This window comes from Manduca sexta, chromosome 26, assembly GCF_014839805.1.
Source record: "Manduca sexta isolate Smith_Timp_Sample1 chromosome 26, JHU_Msex_v1.0, whole genome shotgun sequence".
In the NCBI taxonomy this organism is placed as follows: domain Eukaryota; kingdom Metazoa; phylum Arthropoda; class Insecta; order Lepidoptera; family Sphingidae; genus Manduca; species Manduca sexta.
The window spans coordinates 5,867,529-5,883,368 of record NC_051140.1 but is presented as its reverse complement, the minus strand read 5'-3'; the positions used below and the strand labels follow the sequence as shown (position 1 = coordinate 5,883,368).

The following is a 15,840-nucleotide window of genomic DNA, read 5'->3' as shown; positions in this document are numbered from 1 at the left end:
CCTTTTTTACGATCTTACCGACGAAACTGTTAAAGCAGGGGAAGGTTTTTTTACTCAGCCCAAGGCCTCGCGTCTGTTACTTTTTGCTTTCGCCTGGGGCCTCGCGTCGTTTAGCGCCGCCACTGACGTCACATATGAAATGAAATTAAAACATCCATAGAGTATCACGCCGCTAGGTACGGATGTAACACATCATATCACTAGTAATTTTATGTACCATTTTAGACCGTATTGCCATTTTTCGGACACGATTCTAGATTCCGGGGTCATACCAACGTACTAAGCAGTAAGTTTAATATCATTTTACCCGATCGAAACCGAGGTCTCAGCGTCACTTTTGTATCAAGTACGAAATACAACTATTTTTTTTCATATAATATTTTTTTTTATTCGGGTGATATGACGATTTGTGAGCAAGCCGCAAGCTGGTAGATGGTAAGCGGCACCACCGTCTAACAGGCGCAGGATTTTTTTCATACGTGTACGGCAAAGTGAACCCTCTGCACTTGATGGTAAGTGGTGTGAGGTTCAATAGAATGTCGACTGACGAGAGATAATTACCCCCGGCAGTCGACACAATTGCGCTGGCCAGTTGGAACCAGATATACATAGGCTGATCCCGGAATTCAACAGAGTTACATGGGCCGCTATGGTGGGGTATAAACACCATTTTTGTAAATTGAATGATGAGACGAGCATGCCGTTCGCCTAATGGTAAGCGATATGACCGCTCATAAACAAGAAACACTATCCAACACTTGGGATTATAAATTATGTATTGTTCGGTATTCCACAGCGCTCGCCATCCTTGTGTACGGGGTTCGCTATTCGGGCGAATATAAAATATATCATACCACAGGCAGTATTGTCCTACACCCCATATTTTATTTTTAAGGTATACAACATAATATTGAAATGTACATATTTTAATATGTAATGTTTAATTAATATTTTATGTTGATTCAACGTTTAACTATATTGTCAAGTATAACTTTGTTTACCAACGTGACCAATAAATATTTTTATTTTTATTTTAATGCTCGGCTGTAGAGATCGCAATGATCAAGATAATGCATGCGGACTTAAATAATTGGTTTCACTTAAACATTCAACGGACGATGGAACCCAAAATGGAAGTATTTAGAAGCGACCTTATAAATAAGAGCGGCAGTTAGTCACCTCTATACTGCAATTAGTATTATACGCGATTAATAATGTTATGTGAGATATTGATAATATTTTCGGTGTTGTGGCTGGCGGTGCACCGATGGCACAGGAGGCGAATGTTCGCGTTATGGAAACAGTTGAAGAACCAATACACCATGCTGCCTTTTATTGGACATGCTTATATGTTTTTTGGGAGTGATGAACGTAAGTATATTGTACTTTATTGTCGGATGAGTAAGAACGCTTTTAAGATAGCCGCTAAGTACCGTGCAGGGATAGCGCTATAACATTGCTATTTAATAAGTCCATTGTGCGGCGCTTAAATTTTCCCCATATTTGCAACATTTTTCATTGATGTTCCGCTCCTAGTGCGTCATCTATCCTTATAGAGTAATGTTTATAGCCTTCTTAAATAAATGGGATACCCAAAACTACAATAATATTTCAATTCGAATCAGTAGTTAAAAAAAGCGGGCTCTTCAGGTTTATCCTATTTATATAACTACTGCATGGAATTAAATGCAATTATTACCGATGTATTGTCAGAGGTCTATCTTAAAATATAGGCCCCAATTTGTCCCGGGAAAATATAAAGCGGAATTTCCTTAAAAAGCTTTTATATATGGAAGGATCCGCGAGCAAAAGCTAGTAATTATAATTAAACTAAATGTCTAATGTAATTAATTAAGGAATATTAAATTGAAATACACTTGTACCTACGGTATTTTTTAGTTATCTTAGTTGCATTGAAACGAAAAATACTTCACACATTTTAAAACGGCTAAGGCTCGTTTTTAAATTCGCCATTCGCGATATTAATACTTTATGATTCCAGTATATCACGTCCAACGTTTTTGTGTATGAAATGATAAGTAAAGGCGCCAATATAGCAGCGTGGCCCTGAGGCTCAGCTCAATGGAGCCGAGCCTCAGGGTAAATGTAAAAAGTCCAAATGTAATGACATTTATGTGTTTCGTTTGTTTTTTGAACTTGTTTTGGGCCATTCAATATTTACTTTTTTTGGAAAATTATAAGAAACTTGTCTTAAGGATTTATTCTTAAAACAGTCTGAATTTGCGTGGGATCAGGACAGGTTTAACGAACATAAAAAAAATCTTTAATTACAGATAGAATGAAAATGTTTCAGCGGCTTGGATTAGAGTCAATAGAAAAAGGAGGAATCATGGGTCTGTGGCAAGGCAGCAGGTTTTACATTAGTGAGTTGATTTTTACCTCTTTAATTAAAAAAAAAATATTAAATTGCTGATATCAACATAGTTCATCAGCAATTTCGGATCAAATATAAATAAGCCAAAATATAACAGGAATAAAACTACTTCGTCTACTTAAAACCGTCATATAATTACAGACGAAAAATTCAAGCATTGTCCAACATGAAGATTGAAAACAAGTATCTATGGGACACAGTCCTTATAAAAAAGCATAAAATTGAAGCTCTCACCCTTCTATCGATACTTTATGGAAATTCTGTATAAGTAAACACCGTTCTAGGTTTATAAATTTCTATCAGTAGCGCAAGGTGAAAATTTCCGAAAGGGAAACTGAAACAAAGTATAGATATAGGTACTAATATGCAAAAATGCGGTCTACAAATCCTTCTGAAGATAATTAGATTCTATACAAATTCTAAATGAAGGGAAGCGGGAAGGAATCGTGTTATATGGCCCTTCGCCACTGATAGCTATAGAATACAAGTTATTGTATAATTACAGTGATAGCAGATCCAGTAAACGCTGAGTTTGTTTTAAAAACTTGCCTAGAAAAGGATGATGTCATGAAGTGCTCTCGGCTACTTACTGGAAACGGCAGTGTGTTTGCTCCAGGTTAGCTCGCATTCTGGATTTTTAATAAATATTTTCATCATTAATTAGATACGAATTAAAAACGAGTTTAAATTTTTAAAAAATCATTACCTTTTGATTTAGTTGCCTAAATTATTTAATTATTACAGTGCATATCTGGCGTCCTCGGCGCAAATTCCTAGCCCCGACATTCAGTCCTAAGAATCTGATGAACTTTGTGAAAATATTTTCCAAGCAGAGTACTGTGATGGTCGACAATCTAAAGAAGGCCGCTGGGACTGGCACTTTTCCCATATGGAAGTACATAACCTCGTATTCTATGGACTCTGTTTGTGGTAAGTTGATGCTAAAGTTAACTGCAATAGGCTTAGGTAATTACTTTTGGTTAAAAAAACCATTGCCCTGTATAGATTTGCAGTTTAGTCGGTTATTTTTGGAGCCAACTATACCTAGTTTTATTGGATTGATGGATTTTAAGCCTGTATGGTGGCATAGGCGCCGGGAAGGGGGTGCAAGGGGGTGCACGTGGCCCCCTGTCTTAGACAAATTACAATAAAAATAACTAAATGACGACAAATGAACTTATATACTTCCCCTACAATTTTAAACGGAACCCTTGGTGGCCAAGTCCAACTCGCACTTGTCCAATTATTTAATCACTAGCTTCCGCCCGCAGCTTCGCCCGCGTGGATTTCGGACTTCAAAAATGGAGGAGGTGCTCAATTTGTCGGGATGTTTTTTTAATGTATGGTGGTATGCAGATGGTCCGATTGTCCGGTCAGGGTGTGATGATGGGGTCCTGGTGAAATCGAAGGAAGCATACAGCATGATTCAGTATTCACGCGCGATGGCTTATTATTAGCGTACTTCATGTATAATTTTGGTGTTTCTATACCGAGTTCTATGATTCTTTTTTATGGAATATTTAATAATGTTAACTTTTTTAATTGGGGATGACTGAGAGCAGCCCCGGATCTTGAATTTTTTGAAGGCGGGGCAAAATCTGGATAATGCCGCCCCTAACCACCTATATTTTTACTTTTGTCATCATCATCATTATTTCGCGCTCCGCGGGAAATAATTTATGTGTGTTATATACTGGTCTAGCTTTTGCCCGCGGCTCCGCCCGCGTTATAAAGTTTTTCAGGCTAAAGTTTTCCGTTATAAAAGTAGTAGTTTCCCGGGAGCCTCTCAAACTGTCTCCATACCAAATTTCATCTTAATACGTTGGGTAGTTTTTGAGTTTAACACGTTCAGGCAGACAGATGCAGCGGGGGACTTTTGTTTTATAATATATTTTTTAGAACTTTTTAAGAGGAATAATCCCGTCATATATCATTGTTGCATAACTTTAATCGTTTACGCAGCGCACGCAACGGAAGCTCTCAAAACTAATAATTTTTCCCCGTTTTTGCAACATGTTTCATTACTGCTCCGCTCCGATTAGTCATAGCGTGATGATATATAGCCTATAGCACTCCAGGAACAAAGTGCTACCCAACACAAAAATATTTTTTTCAGTTCGATCTGATAGTTCCTGAGATTAGCCATTACTGCTCCGCTCCTATTGGTCATAGCGTGATGATATATACCCCATAGTACTCCACGAACAAAGAACTATCCAACACAAAAATAATTTTTCAGTTTGAACCGGTAGTTCCTGAGATTAGCCATTACTGCTCCGCTCCTATTGGTCATAGCGTGATGATATATAGCCTATAGCACTACACTAATAAAGAGCTATCCAACACAAAAAGAATTTTTCAGTTCGAACCGGTAGTTCCTGAGATTAGTCATTACTGCTCCGCTCCTATTGGTCATAGCGTGATGATATATAGCCTATAGCGCTACACTAATAAAGAGCTATCCAACACAAAAAGAATTTTTCAGTTCGAACCGGTAGTTCCTGAGATTAGTCATTACTGCTCCGCTCCTATTGGTCATAGCGTGATGATATATAGCCTATAACACTCCACGAACAAAGGGCTATCCAACACAAAAATAATTTTTCAGTTTGGACCGGTAGTTCCTGAGATTAGCCATTACTGCCCCGCTCCTATTGGGTATAGCGTGATGATATATAGCCTATAGCACTCCACGAACAAAGGGCTATCCAACGCAAAAAGAATTTTTCAATTTGGACTGGTAGTTCCTGAGATTAGCGCGTTCAAACAAACAAACAAACAAACAAACAAACAAACTCTTCAGCTTTATATAATAGTATATAATAGTATAGATAGAGTATAGATGTCGCAGTAGTCAAAGTTGCGTTAATGATGAGATGTGTATTCGTCTGCCAAGTTTGAATTTCCCGCCCTCTAAATTCGCCGCCCGGGGCACGGGGCCTGGCTTGCCCCCCTCCCTAGATCCGGGGCTGACTGAGAGTGTTATAAACGTAAGAGTAGACAAATATAATGAGAAAGCTTCGAACTGCTAAGCTATCGGGAGTTACACGTGTTATTGTGAGTCAACCATAAAAGATAGACATATGCTGTCGTGGGATATTTTTTATATAATTTTAAGGCGAACATTTCCGTCATACATGATTTCTGTGTAGCTTTAACCATTAAGGTTGCACACGCGGCGGAAACTTAAAAAATGGAGTAACTTCTCCCGTTTTCCCAACATTTCCCTTCACTGCTCTGCTCCTATTAATTGTAGCGCGATGAAAAGTATACTATAACCACCACAGGAGTATGCCAAATAATTGTACTAAGTTTCGTTAAAATCCGTCGAGTAGTTTTTGTTTCTATAACGGTTATACAGACAGACAGACAGACAGACAAAAAATTTACTAATTGCATTTTTGGCATCAGTGTCGATCCCTAATCACCCCCTGATAGTTATTTTGGAAATATATTTCATGTACAGAATTGACCTCTCTACAGATTTATTATAAGTATAGAAGATATAGACAGATATAGATAGATAAGAATCATAATAATTTCATAAATTTCTAACAAAACTATTACTTCACTATTGTTTGCAGAAACAACATTAGGCGTTCAAGTAAATGCACAGAAGCAGTCCGCCCTCCCCTTTTTGAAGGCATTCGAAGAGATATGCAAAATGGATTCAGCTCGTATCTGCAAGCCATGGCTTCAAAATGAATCGATGTATAGATTGATGCCCGCCTACACACAATATATGAACTATAAGGCTATGTTATGCAATTTCATTGATCAGGTAAGGAGGTAGATGTAGGGTCGAACAGTTTAGAATGTAAATTCCAATATTATTATATCAACTGTACTTTCTCTTCCTCTACGACTGCGGTTGTGAAAAATATTTTGAAGGTATTTGTAATTAAAAATTAAACATTACATGGCGACGTCGATTTACATTTTTAATAGTCTTCTACTTTAAATGGAAAACAAGATCATTATTATGTACACAGTACACGTGTTAATTTGGAAAGCATTATTATTGATCTCAACCAATATTTGATTGGCGGAGATATCTCCGAAAACGTATCTAACTATTAATTAATGTTTTAGTATAATATTTAAAGGGTGTCTGTAAAGAATAATTTAATACACTATGAATGCTAGTAGCAGTCTGATGAAAGTTAGATTGTTGATTACAAAGACGTTCCTTTTCCAGGTAATCAAATCAAAACGCAAGTCGCTTGAAGAAGAGAAACAGAAAGCTGAGCCGGATCAAAGTATGTATATTCTTATAAGCATAACTTTGATTCAATATTGTACAATGTAAAAAAAATATGGATGTGGGTATCTAAAATATCCGAATATTTACTCAATAAAATAATGTTATAGATTTGTATCACTATTCTAAATTACAAGAAAAAATACCTGGTAATGATTATTGACTACCGAAGGTCAGCATAAAAATATTACCAATGCTCATCTGCGTAAAGTTGCTATTGTTATCGCAATGGACTACTAAGTCGAGCATGCCGCTCACCTCATGATAAGCGTCACGACGGCCCATAGTAGCAAGAGCATACAAATCTTTGAATTACAAAGTACTGCACTTGGTAGTAGGTTATATTTTATATCTGACCAGATAGCGACCATCGTGCACAGGGTGTTAAAAACCGCCATAGAGGGTCACGCAACTATTTCGCGTTCCGGGATCAGTCTGTGTATATCCGGTTCCAACAGTCCGGCATAATTGTGTCGTCAGCCAAGGGGTAATCATCTCCCGTCATTCAACATTCTATTGGACCCCACTCCACTTACCATCAGGTGCAGTGGGGCATTTTCCCGTGCTCATATAAAAACAATGTAAGATGTTAAGTCTCATAATCTGCTTGGCGGTAGTAATAGAGATTGCGATGACTGGAGAGACCTGTCGATGTAAAATTGTTTCTTCAGATTCTATTTATCTATTTGCAGAAGTAGATGCTGTCAAAACGTTCCTGGAGCTTTTAATAGACTCTTCTGGTGGTGAGAAGGGGTTCAATGATGTTGAGTTGCAGGAAGAGACCCTGGTCATGGTGCTGGCTGGTACAGACACCTCAGCTGCAGGAGCTGCTTTTGCAACCGTCATGCTTTCTAAACATCCTGATGTTCAAGACAAAGTGTATAAAGAGTACGTATTTGATCATTATTGCAGATATCATATTTGATAAAGATAACAGATTTTTTATTACTCCCTTATTCATTACTCAGTGTAAGCGTAACGATATTTCAATTAGTAAAGTTTTGGATTCGGGTGTATTTTCCGAAATTTCATGTATGACAAAATATAAATTAGTTGAATTTGTGTTTAATATACCAAGAAGCTCCCTGAACCAAATTAGGGGTTGGAACTTGAAAATAAATTCTTCGTGAAGCAGTCGAACTTATAACACAGTCTTTCCAAGATAAAGGCGCTTCTACTCTTATAAACTTGAATCAAAAACCAAAATATATTTTTTTAAGTCAACTACCCAAATACAAGCAAAAAAACGCAACATACAAATAAGTAATGAGATGATTTAAATGTTATTAAGTATAATTTCCACATTATGACATATGCTTCAACAGGTTACAAGAAGTGTTTGGGGATTCAGACCGACCTATAGTAGCTGAAGACTTGCCTCGACTCAAATACCTGGACGCCGTGGTTAAAGAAACTTTGAGACTGTACCCTTCAGTGCCAGTTATTGTGAGGCGAGTGGACCATGACGTCACACTTCGTAAGTATACGCTCTACACTCAAAATCAGAAATTATAGTTTAAGTTTGTATATGTTTAACATTGGTACTGATCAAATTCCGAAAATGTTACCGATGTGCACGGAAAAAAAACTATATTTAAATCTTTAAAGATTTAGGACTGCGATTTTGTTTGCTACTTCTTTTATTTCATTATTTAATAAAAGGCACAATACAGATCACAATTATTATTAACAAATAGGTACTTAAACATTAAGACTAGTTTGCCCTCCATAAACCTATGCCCTAATTGAAATTAAACTGCGGAAATAACTACAAGAAACAATCAATCGTTTATTCTATTTAAATGTAATCTTTTATTATTTAGCCTCAGGCCTAACGCTGGTAAAAGACTGTGGTATAGTTATAAACATATGGGCGGTACATCGAAATCCTAACTTCTGGGGAGACGATGCCCAGGTGTTCAGACCAGACCGATTCATTGACACTCGTCAGAAGCATCCAGCTGCTTACATGGCGTTTAGTCATGGACCAAGGGCTTGTCTTGGTGAGTTTCGTGATCTTGTATTGATCATTGTACAGCTTATTTCAGGGCATTATATTCCATGTTCGCCATTCGTATTGATCATAGATTATACTTTAGTGAAAATGTGTAGATACGGCACCTATATTACACTCGGCTTTGAATAACGTCGCATCATCGCACACATAGATAACTTATTATTATAACAAACTACAATATGACACGTGAAAGTAGTAGAGCAAGACGAGATTTTTATTAGTATCACATAAGACATGTTATTAAACATTGGTTAGACGACAAACGACAATCGATGCTAACGCGATGCTAAGGTCGATTGTGCTAATTAACTCAGTTTTAGCGTGACACTAGAAGACTGTTTCTGGTGCGTTTAAACCTTTCTTTATAAATATTGGTTTTGCCCTTATTTAAGGAGTATGATCGTAATAACTCTTACGTCCCTCTATACATCAACGTCAAATGATATTCATTTCTACATCATGTCTCATAGCCTGAAATATTTTTTGAATAAAATCGTAACTTTCGATGTGCCGGATCGCAATATTCAACATATAAGTTTCTTATTGATTTTCTATCGCCAGATACATTATATTTAATAATAATTTTCTAAAATGTCCTGTTTTTTTAATTTACTGTAAAAGCTTATTTTAAAAAAGCGGCGGTAGCCTAACTGGGTGTGGAACGGACTGCCGAGACGAATTTCCGCAGGTTCAAAACCCAAGGGCAGACACCTTTGACTTTTCTAAAATTATGCTTCTCAAATAATTCTTTGTGAGTTATCGCTTGCTTTAGGAGTGAAGGAAAACATCGTGAGGAAATCTGCATACCTTCGAGTTTCTTTATAGGAATTTTTACGGTATATGAAGTCTAACAATCCGTACTAGGCCAGCGTGATAGAGTAAGGCCTAATCCCTCGCAGTAGTAGAGGAGGCCCGTGCCCAACAGTGGGACAGTATATAAGTAAATTTTAATTGACGGTATGGTATTTAACATCTTCTGTAAATAGTACGCAATTTATTACAAGTTGTTTGGAAGCATAGTTTAGAATGTGAATTTTATTTACTCAGAAGTTGCGAAACAGGACCCAAAGGACATATTATGAAATGTCAAATTTATAAATAAAATTAAATTGCCAGTTTCACAAGTTTCAAGTAACGAAGAATGTCCAAATCTGTCCAAAGTTTCAATTTATTTTATTTTATCTGCTCTGTGTAAATAATTCGTCGTAGAAGAAAAATACAAGACGTTCAGTTTTAAACTGATTTTAGAATGAAGTATATTCATTCTTTCACCTCGCATATTCTTTATTTAGACTTTAGTGCACCACGCTGGCCTAATGCGATTTGGTAGACTTGCACATGCTTTTGTTTAGAAAAGTCAGAGGTGTGTTCCCTTGGGATTCGAACCTGCGGACATTCGTCTCGGCAGTCTGTTTCACACCCAACTAGGCCATCGCCGCTTCTTGTGTTATTATTGGTTATTTAAATTTTATAAATTATAAATAATCTGTAATACTATAAAACGATTAAAGCTATTTTTTAACATTGGACCTATTCCCCTGCGCAACAAAAACGTTTGTGTTGCTGTTATAATTTCAAAAGGCGTTAAGGTGTTAAAATCGATTACTTAGTAGTTAGTAAAGATTAGTTATTTTCTGATTTTTACTTTGTATGCAATACACTAGATTCTGAATATTAATTTATTAGGTTATCTGGAAGTGGGTTGTGTTTTTATATATATGTATATGTGTACATGTCAGTCAGTGATAAAATGAATTGTAGACGTTCATATTTCAACCGTTTGAGCTAAATTCATGAAATTTGTTTTCTAGTTAATATGACGGTGGGTAAGGTTTTAATAAATAAACAAAATTAGATAGTTATATGTTAAATAGATTTTGATTATTGAGGCGTCAAAAGTGGCCTCACATGGTTCGTGTGATGTTCTTGTCTTGGCTTGACACGCTTCCGGCGTCTAGATCCGACAAATAATAACAATTAATAAGCCGTCTACTACTGTCCGGTGTAATAGTATTATTGCTAGTTCGCCACAAAAATATACAGTTTCGTATGAAGTTCTTATTTATTTTCAGGATATCAATACGCGATGATGTCAATAAAAACCGCATTAGCAGCACTTTTACGCAAATACAGGATACTCCCGGCATCAACGGGTGATCGAATGGCCCACGGCGACAAAAACAAACCCATTCGAGTAAGATTCGACATTATGATGAAGGCCATGGACAACTTTGCAATACAATTACAACCTAGGTTTAAAATATAATTGTTAAAAATATAGTGTAGTTTGTATACCAATAAAATAGTTTATATTATAACTAACGACACCGCTCTTAGGTCCCAGGTTCGAATCCCGGGATGGGCAAACCGATATTGGATTTTTCGACACAGTACCAGCTCCGAGTTTAGTGTTTGTTCCCGATATGGTAATAGGATCTTTCTCTATTTCATTGAAAAATGGGTGCACGGTTGCCCTAATCTACATCGGATAAAGGCGTGATGGTATATATTTTTATTCCTGAATAACGAAACGGGCATGCCGCTTCTATGATGATAAGTAACTGCCCTTATATCGTAGCAAAAACTTCGATTAATTAACTAATATTCGGTACTGAACTGCACTCGTCATTCTGACTACTCCTATATACTAGACGCTCAGTACTTTTTATCCAAAGCTTTTATTTAACTTTCAATGTTTGTATGTATGTATCTATATACATATAGTTATGTTGGGGTAGAATCTCGCAACTGAATTGTAAAGCAGTTATCCTCAACCGATTAAGTCGAAATTCGAGGTCGACTCAAGATGGCGGTCTAGTTATTTTTTACGCACACCTTTAATATGGGTATCAAATTAAATAATTTTCTGAGAAAAAAATGAATAATAAAGTGACGTCTGAGTTCAACACTTCCAGGAGATAATGTAGTCAGCCTGGCTCAACGGTAAGAGTTGTGAGGTTCTGTCTTAACTAATATCGACTATAGCCTCGGCAAATTCTAGCGGTGTTGAAAAAATCCCAATGGTGGAAAATAGGATGATATTAAGTTAGAAATAATTTGTTGGTGCTGTGAACAATAAAAAAAATAAAGATGGCGGATCCAAGATTTTATTTATGGTAAGTGGTGGGGTCCGATAAAATGTCAACTGACGAGAGATTATTACCCTTTGGCAGTCGACACAATTATGCCGGCTTGTTGGAACCGCATATACACAGGCTGATTCCAGAATGTGCCACACTTACGTGGGCCCCTATGGCGAGTTTTAACGCCTTGTGTACGTTGGTCGCTATGCGTGCGAATATAATATATATCTTACCACTAGCAAATGTTGCCCAAAAACTTTGTTGGTTTAATTTTCCCGGGGGTATTAGACTCGCAGTATATGATTTTGGACCTGTGCGGGTCAAATCTTGCAACTAAATTGTAATAACAACAATTAAATAATAGTAATAGTATTACAATAAAAAAAAATCATTTTTGAAACAAGTTTTTATTTAAATACTTTACTTAAATGTAATTTCCGCTAACAAAAACAGAATTCGTCAGAGGGTAATAGTTTATTTAGTTCGTAAATAACTTAGATTATCAATTTAATTAATCACCAAACTTTATTCTATTCGTTAAATTCTACATGGTGACATCGAACCTAAAATATACTTATTCATTCCCTTTTAACTTGATTTTATAAAATAATCACTTATTTTTATCATAAAAACGTGAAAGGGTCCAACAATAAATAATTAGCCATACTATACATATAAACACTTATTTATTATATATTTTAAATTATTAAAAACAAATCGTGCTAATTGCTTAAAATCTAGCCACAAATTCTTGAGTTACCCTGAAGTGTATATGTACATACACACACGCACACACGTACATACATATTTTTACGTCACTTCCAAAAGCATTGGCAGAGACGCCGCGCAACCTATGAAAGAGACAACGATATCGATAGTGAAGATACTGCGTGGCGCGAGCACTGCGCATGAGTTGACGAATTGATATTATGAACGACCGATATCGTTAAAGTATTGATTTAATTTAATAAATATTAGATTATTTGTTTGAGTATACTATTATTAACCGAATTCAAACAAAAGGAGGAGGTTATCAATTCGACGTGAATGTTTGTTACCTTAGAACTCGCTCATTTATGAGCCGATTTGGAAAATTATTTTTTTATTCGAAAGAATATTTTTCCAGATTGGTCCCATAAAATTGTTTTCAACATCGCTTCAGTAGTTTGGTTTTAAAACAAAAAAAAATAGATTAATTTTACGTCCAAGAAAACGAAATCGCGAATTTAGCTTTCCTGTGACGTTTTTAGTTATGTTTTTGCATTGAGTTTGGTTGAGTGTACTTCTCACATACTACATATATAGCATAAAACCTTTTCCCCGTGTCAGGGGTAGGCAGAGGCGTAACATTTGAGCGCGATATTAGTACTGCGTGCGAAACACATTAGTTGTGTTTTTGTGTTGGGTTTAGTTGACTCTACTTCTTACATACATACATACATACATACATAGCTATAGCATCACACCTTTTCCCCTTTTCAGGGGTAGTCAGAGGTGTTACACCACAGCGCGGTAGTTGTACTGTGAGCCAAATATATCAGTTGTGTTTTTGCGTTAGGTTTGCAATTTTATTTAGGCACCGGCTCCAAAATTGGTATCCAATATATACTTGTTATGTGAAATTATTTTTTGGTTTTGAGTGTTTTTTGAAGACGGTTTAATTTTTTGTTATTTTTAGAGTTATATTATTATGTTATATTTTATTATTTTTTATTAATTTGCGAAAGGAAACTCGATAGGAATCCAATATGGACGTCTCGCCACTGAGAGCTAGTAAAATCTCTATTCAGTTCTAGCTTCTAAAATCTTTTAATAGTACGTCAGTGGCCACAAAAATATGACGTAAGTTAGCTATTAGAATGCAGGAATTCATTTAATCTTTAATTAAAATATAAATACGATCCCGCAAAAGGTCACACTGTTTTTTTTTTGGTTTATCGAATATAATACTAGATGTTAAAGCGAAGCCCTCAGCAAAACGGCCCGCTATAAAATAGAAGAAATACTTAATAAACATCATATTTCAGCAATATGTTATTTTTTTTTTTATAATGTGCATCTCCTCCTCAAGTTTTATTATTACTTATACATATCGTTTTAATTTACATGTAAACTATAATATTATATAATATAAACAATTTAATAAAAAAAATGGTAAGTACTTTAAAATAATCAAGAAAACCTACAATTATTTTTTAAAGCAACTATTCTTAATTCTTGACATATTTCCGCCTGTAATTGTGTGCCCTGAATGCGTCGAAGAAATCCACAAGGTCGTTTGCTTACAGGAGGGCTTTAAGTACGCGTATATGCGAGACTGCATGTCTATTATAAGATTACTGTTGGTCGTTTAGAATTATGGAAGTACTGTAGTATTCCAGTTTGTAAGACATTAAAGTTAGTATTTCATCATCATCATAATCAGCTGCAGGATGTCCACTGAACATGGGCTTCCCCCAAAGACTTCCAGATCGACCTATTGAAAGCTGCCCGCATCCAGCCACCTTCTGCGACTTTTATGAGGCCATCTGTCCACCTCGTGGGTGTGGGTATTTAATAAGTACTTACTAATATTATTACTTGGAGTAAGGTTAAAAACGGTACTTTGAGTATATCGATGACTATGAGTATCAATCGGTTTCTTTCATAAGGTTGCTTTTTGTGTAAAAAATGTTACTCTCCTGTTATTCATTTGAATTTTTTAGTAATATTGAGTAACCCTTTTTGGGATAAAGGTAAACCAAATGAAAGCGCTATTGAGCCTACCGGTTAACCTCTTAGCCAGATTAATGGTCCCTGCTTTGTATTATAATGTTCTAGGTGGCATTGCTACAGTCTATATGACTTATAAAAACAGTTCTTAATATCTCCTTATGTAAAATGTAATTAACTAAACGTGTTGCCTAAATGAAAGAAATTAAACAATACCATTTCATGCCTCGCAAGTAGCTTCGAGTGAATCTTGTTTTCGCTAATCGTTATATCGCTCACGACATGCATAGAAATCACCCAATAGAAGGTGATTCTTTGAAACGGGGCAGAAAGAACAGTTTCCTTAATCATTTTCGCTGCAAAAATACATTCTAAAAAGTTTTTAATATGAAGATCTGTATTCACAGATTTAAAAAAGTTATGATGGAACCATCTGGGATTTGAGCACTTTTAAGGTAAGAAATAGAAAAAATATATTTCATATAGTTTGTTCGAAACAGGTCACCATTCCCGTATAAACATACTTGATTAGGCTTTGTATTCGGTGTCGATTGATGTACAAAAAATTATTCAAGGACTGAAAAATGCACAAATAACAATTGTTGTGTAAGTCATAAATTTCAATGTTTGTAATGATGACTAGCATTTTAGAATCTATGTGAAATAACATTCTAAATTATTGGTTTTTGGGAATTTTTCTGTCCCTGCATACATTTAGAGCACTAAAAAATAATAAGTATCTATTCTTTTTTTTATTCAAGATTCAAGATTCAAGATTCAAGATTAATTATAGATAATTGACCTTCAATATAATGTTTTCTAATATTTAAAAGCGAACAGAAATCCCGTTTTCCTATAAAATAAACGCTGTCCTATCCATTTGCGTACTAACCTACGCAGTTTTATAAAAGATAACATAATTAAAGTATTACGTGAATAGCTGGCGTGAAATTTTAAATTAGTTACAACCAATAACCGTTTAGATGATGTTTAGACGAATATATACATTTATAAGAAATACGTTCAAAAATGTGATTTTTTAGTACCAATATCTTGTTCGGACTTTGATTCGTCATACGTAACTTAAATAAAAATAGTTTATAAAGCCTTATTTAGCGCGTGGCGGAATACTTATACTATTGCAAGTCTCATTACAAGGAATCAATGTTAACATGAATAATTTCTGTAGTTTAAACATATGCAAGTATGCAGAAATAAAGTCTTTAAAAAAGCGATAAATACTACTCTTGGACAAAGCCGGCGAATTTACTGAAGTTAAAAAATTGCTTTTAAGGTGGTATTACTTTGGTGATATTTTTCCATATTACCATTTGACCATAATATTGCTCTACACAATGCACATCCTCTACAA

General features: G+C 35.5%; 1 protein-coding gene across 2 annotated transcripts; it reads left to right on the top strand.

The window, feature by feature from the left end:
- Window positions 1-1,214: 1,214 nt before the first annotated feature.
- On the top strand, window positions 1,215-11,813 carry LOC115449044 (cytochrome P450 4C1). 2 transcript variants are annotated; one of them, XM_030176732.2, is made up of 10 exons: window positions 1,215-1,371; window positions 2,295-2,384; window positions 2,901-3,011; window positions 3,140-3,325; window positions 5,980-6,176; window positions 6,594-6,654; window positions 7,349-7,544; window positions 7,982-8,133; window positions 8,480-8,659; window positions 10,746-11,813. In XM_030176732.2, the coding sequence occupies exons 1-10, from the start codon at window positions 1,215-1,217 to the stop codon at window positions 10,937-10,939; spliced, it is 1,524 nt and encodes a 507-aa protein (XP_030032592.2). In that variant the 3' UTR covers window positions 10,940-11,813. The 2 variants fall into 2 exon arrangements, with proteins under 2 accessions (XP_030032592.2, XP_030032593.1); XM_030176733.2 differs by lacking the exon at window positions 8,480-8,659.
- The last annotated feature ends 4,027 nt before the right edge of the window (window positions 11,814-15,840 follow it).

Bases quoted from the DNA above. Each gene is read 5' to 3' on its own strand.
- LOC115449044 (XM_030176732.2), top strand. From the start codon at position 1,215: ATGTTATGTGAGATATTGATAATATTTTCGGTGTTGTGGCTGGCGGTG. The intron at 1,372-2,294 runs GTAAGTATATTG...CTTTAATTACAG, and splicing joins GTTTTTTGGGAGTGATGAAC to ATAGAATGAAAATGTTTCAG. The intron at 6,177-6,593 runs GTAAGGAGGTAG...TTCCTTTTCCAG, and splicing joins TATGCAATTTCATTGATCAG to GTAATCAAATCAAAACGCAA.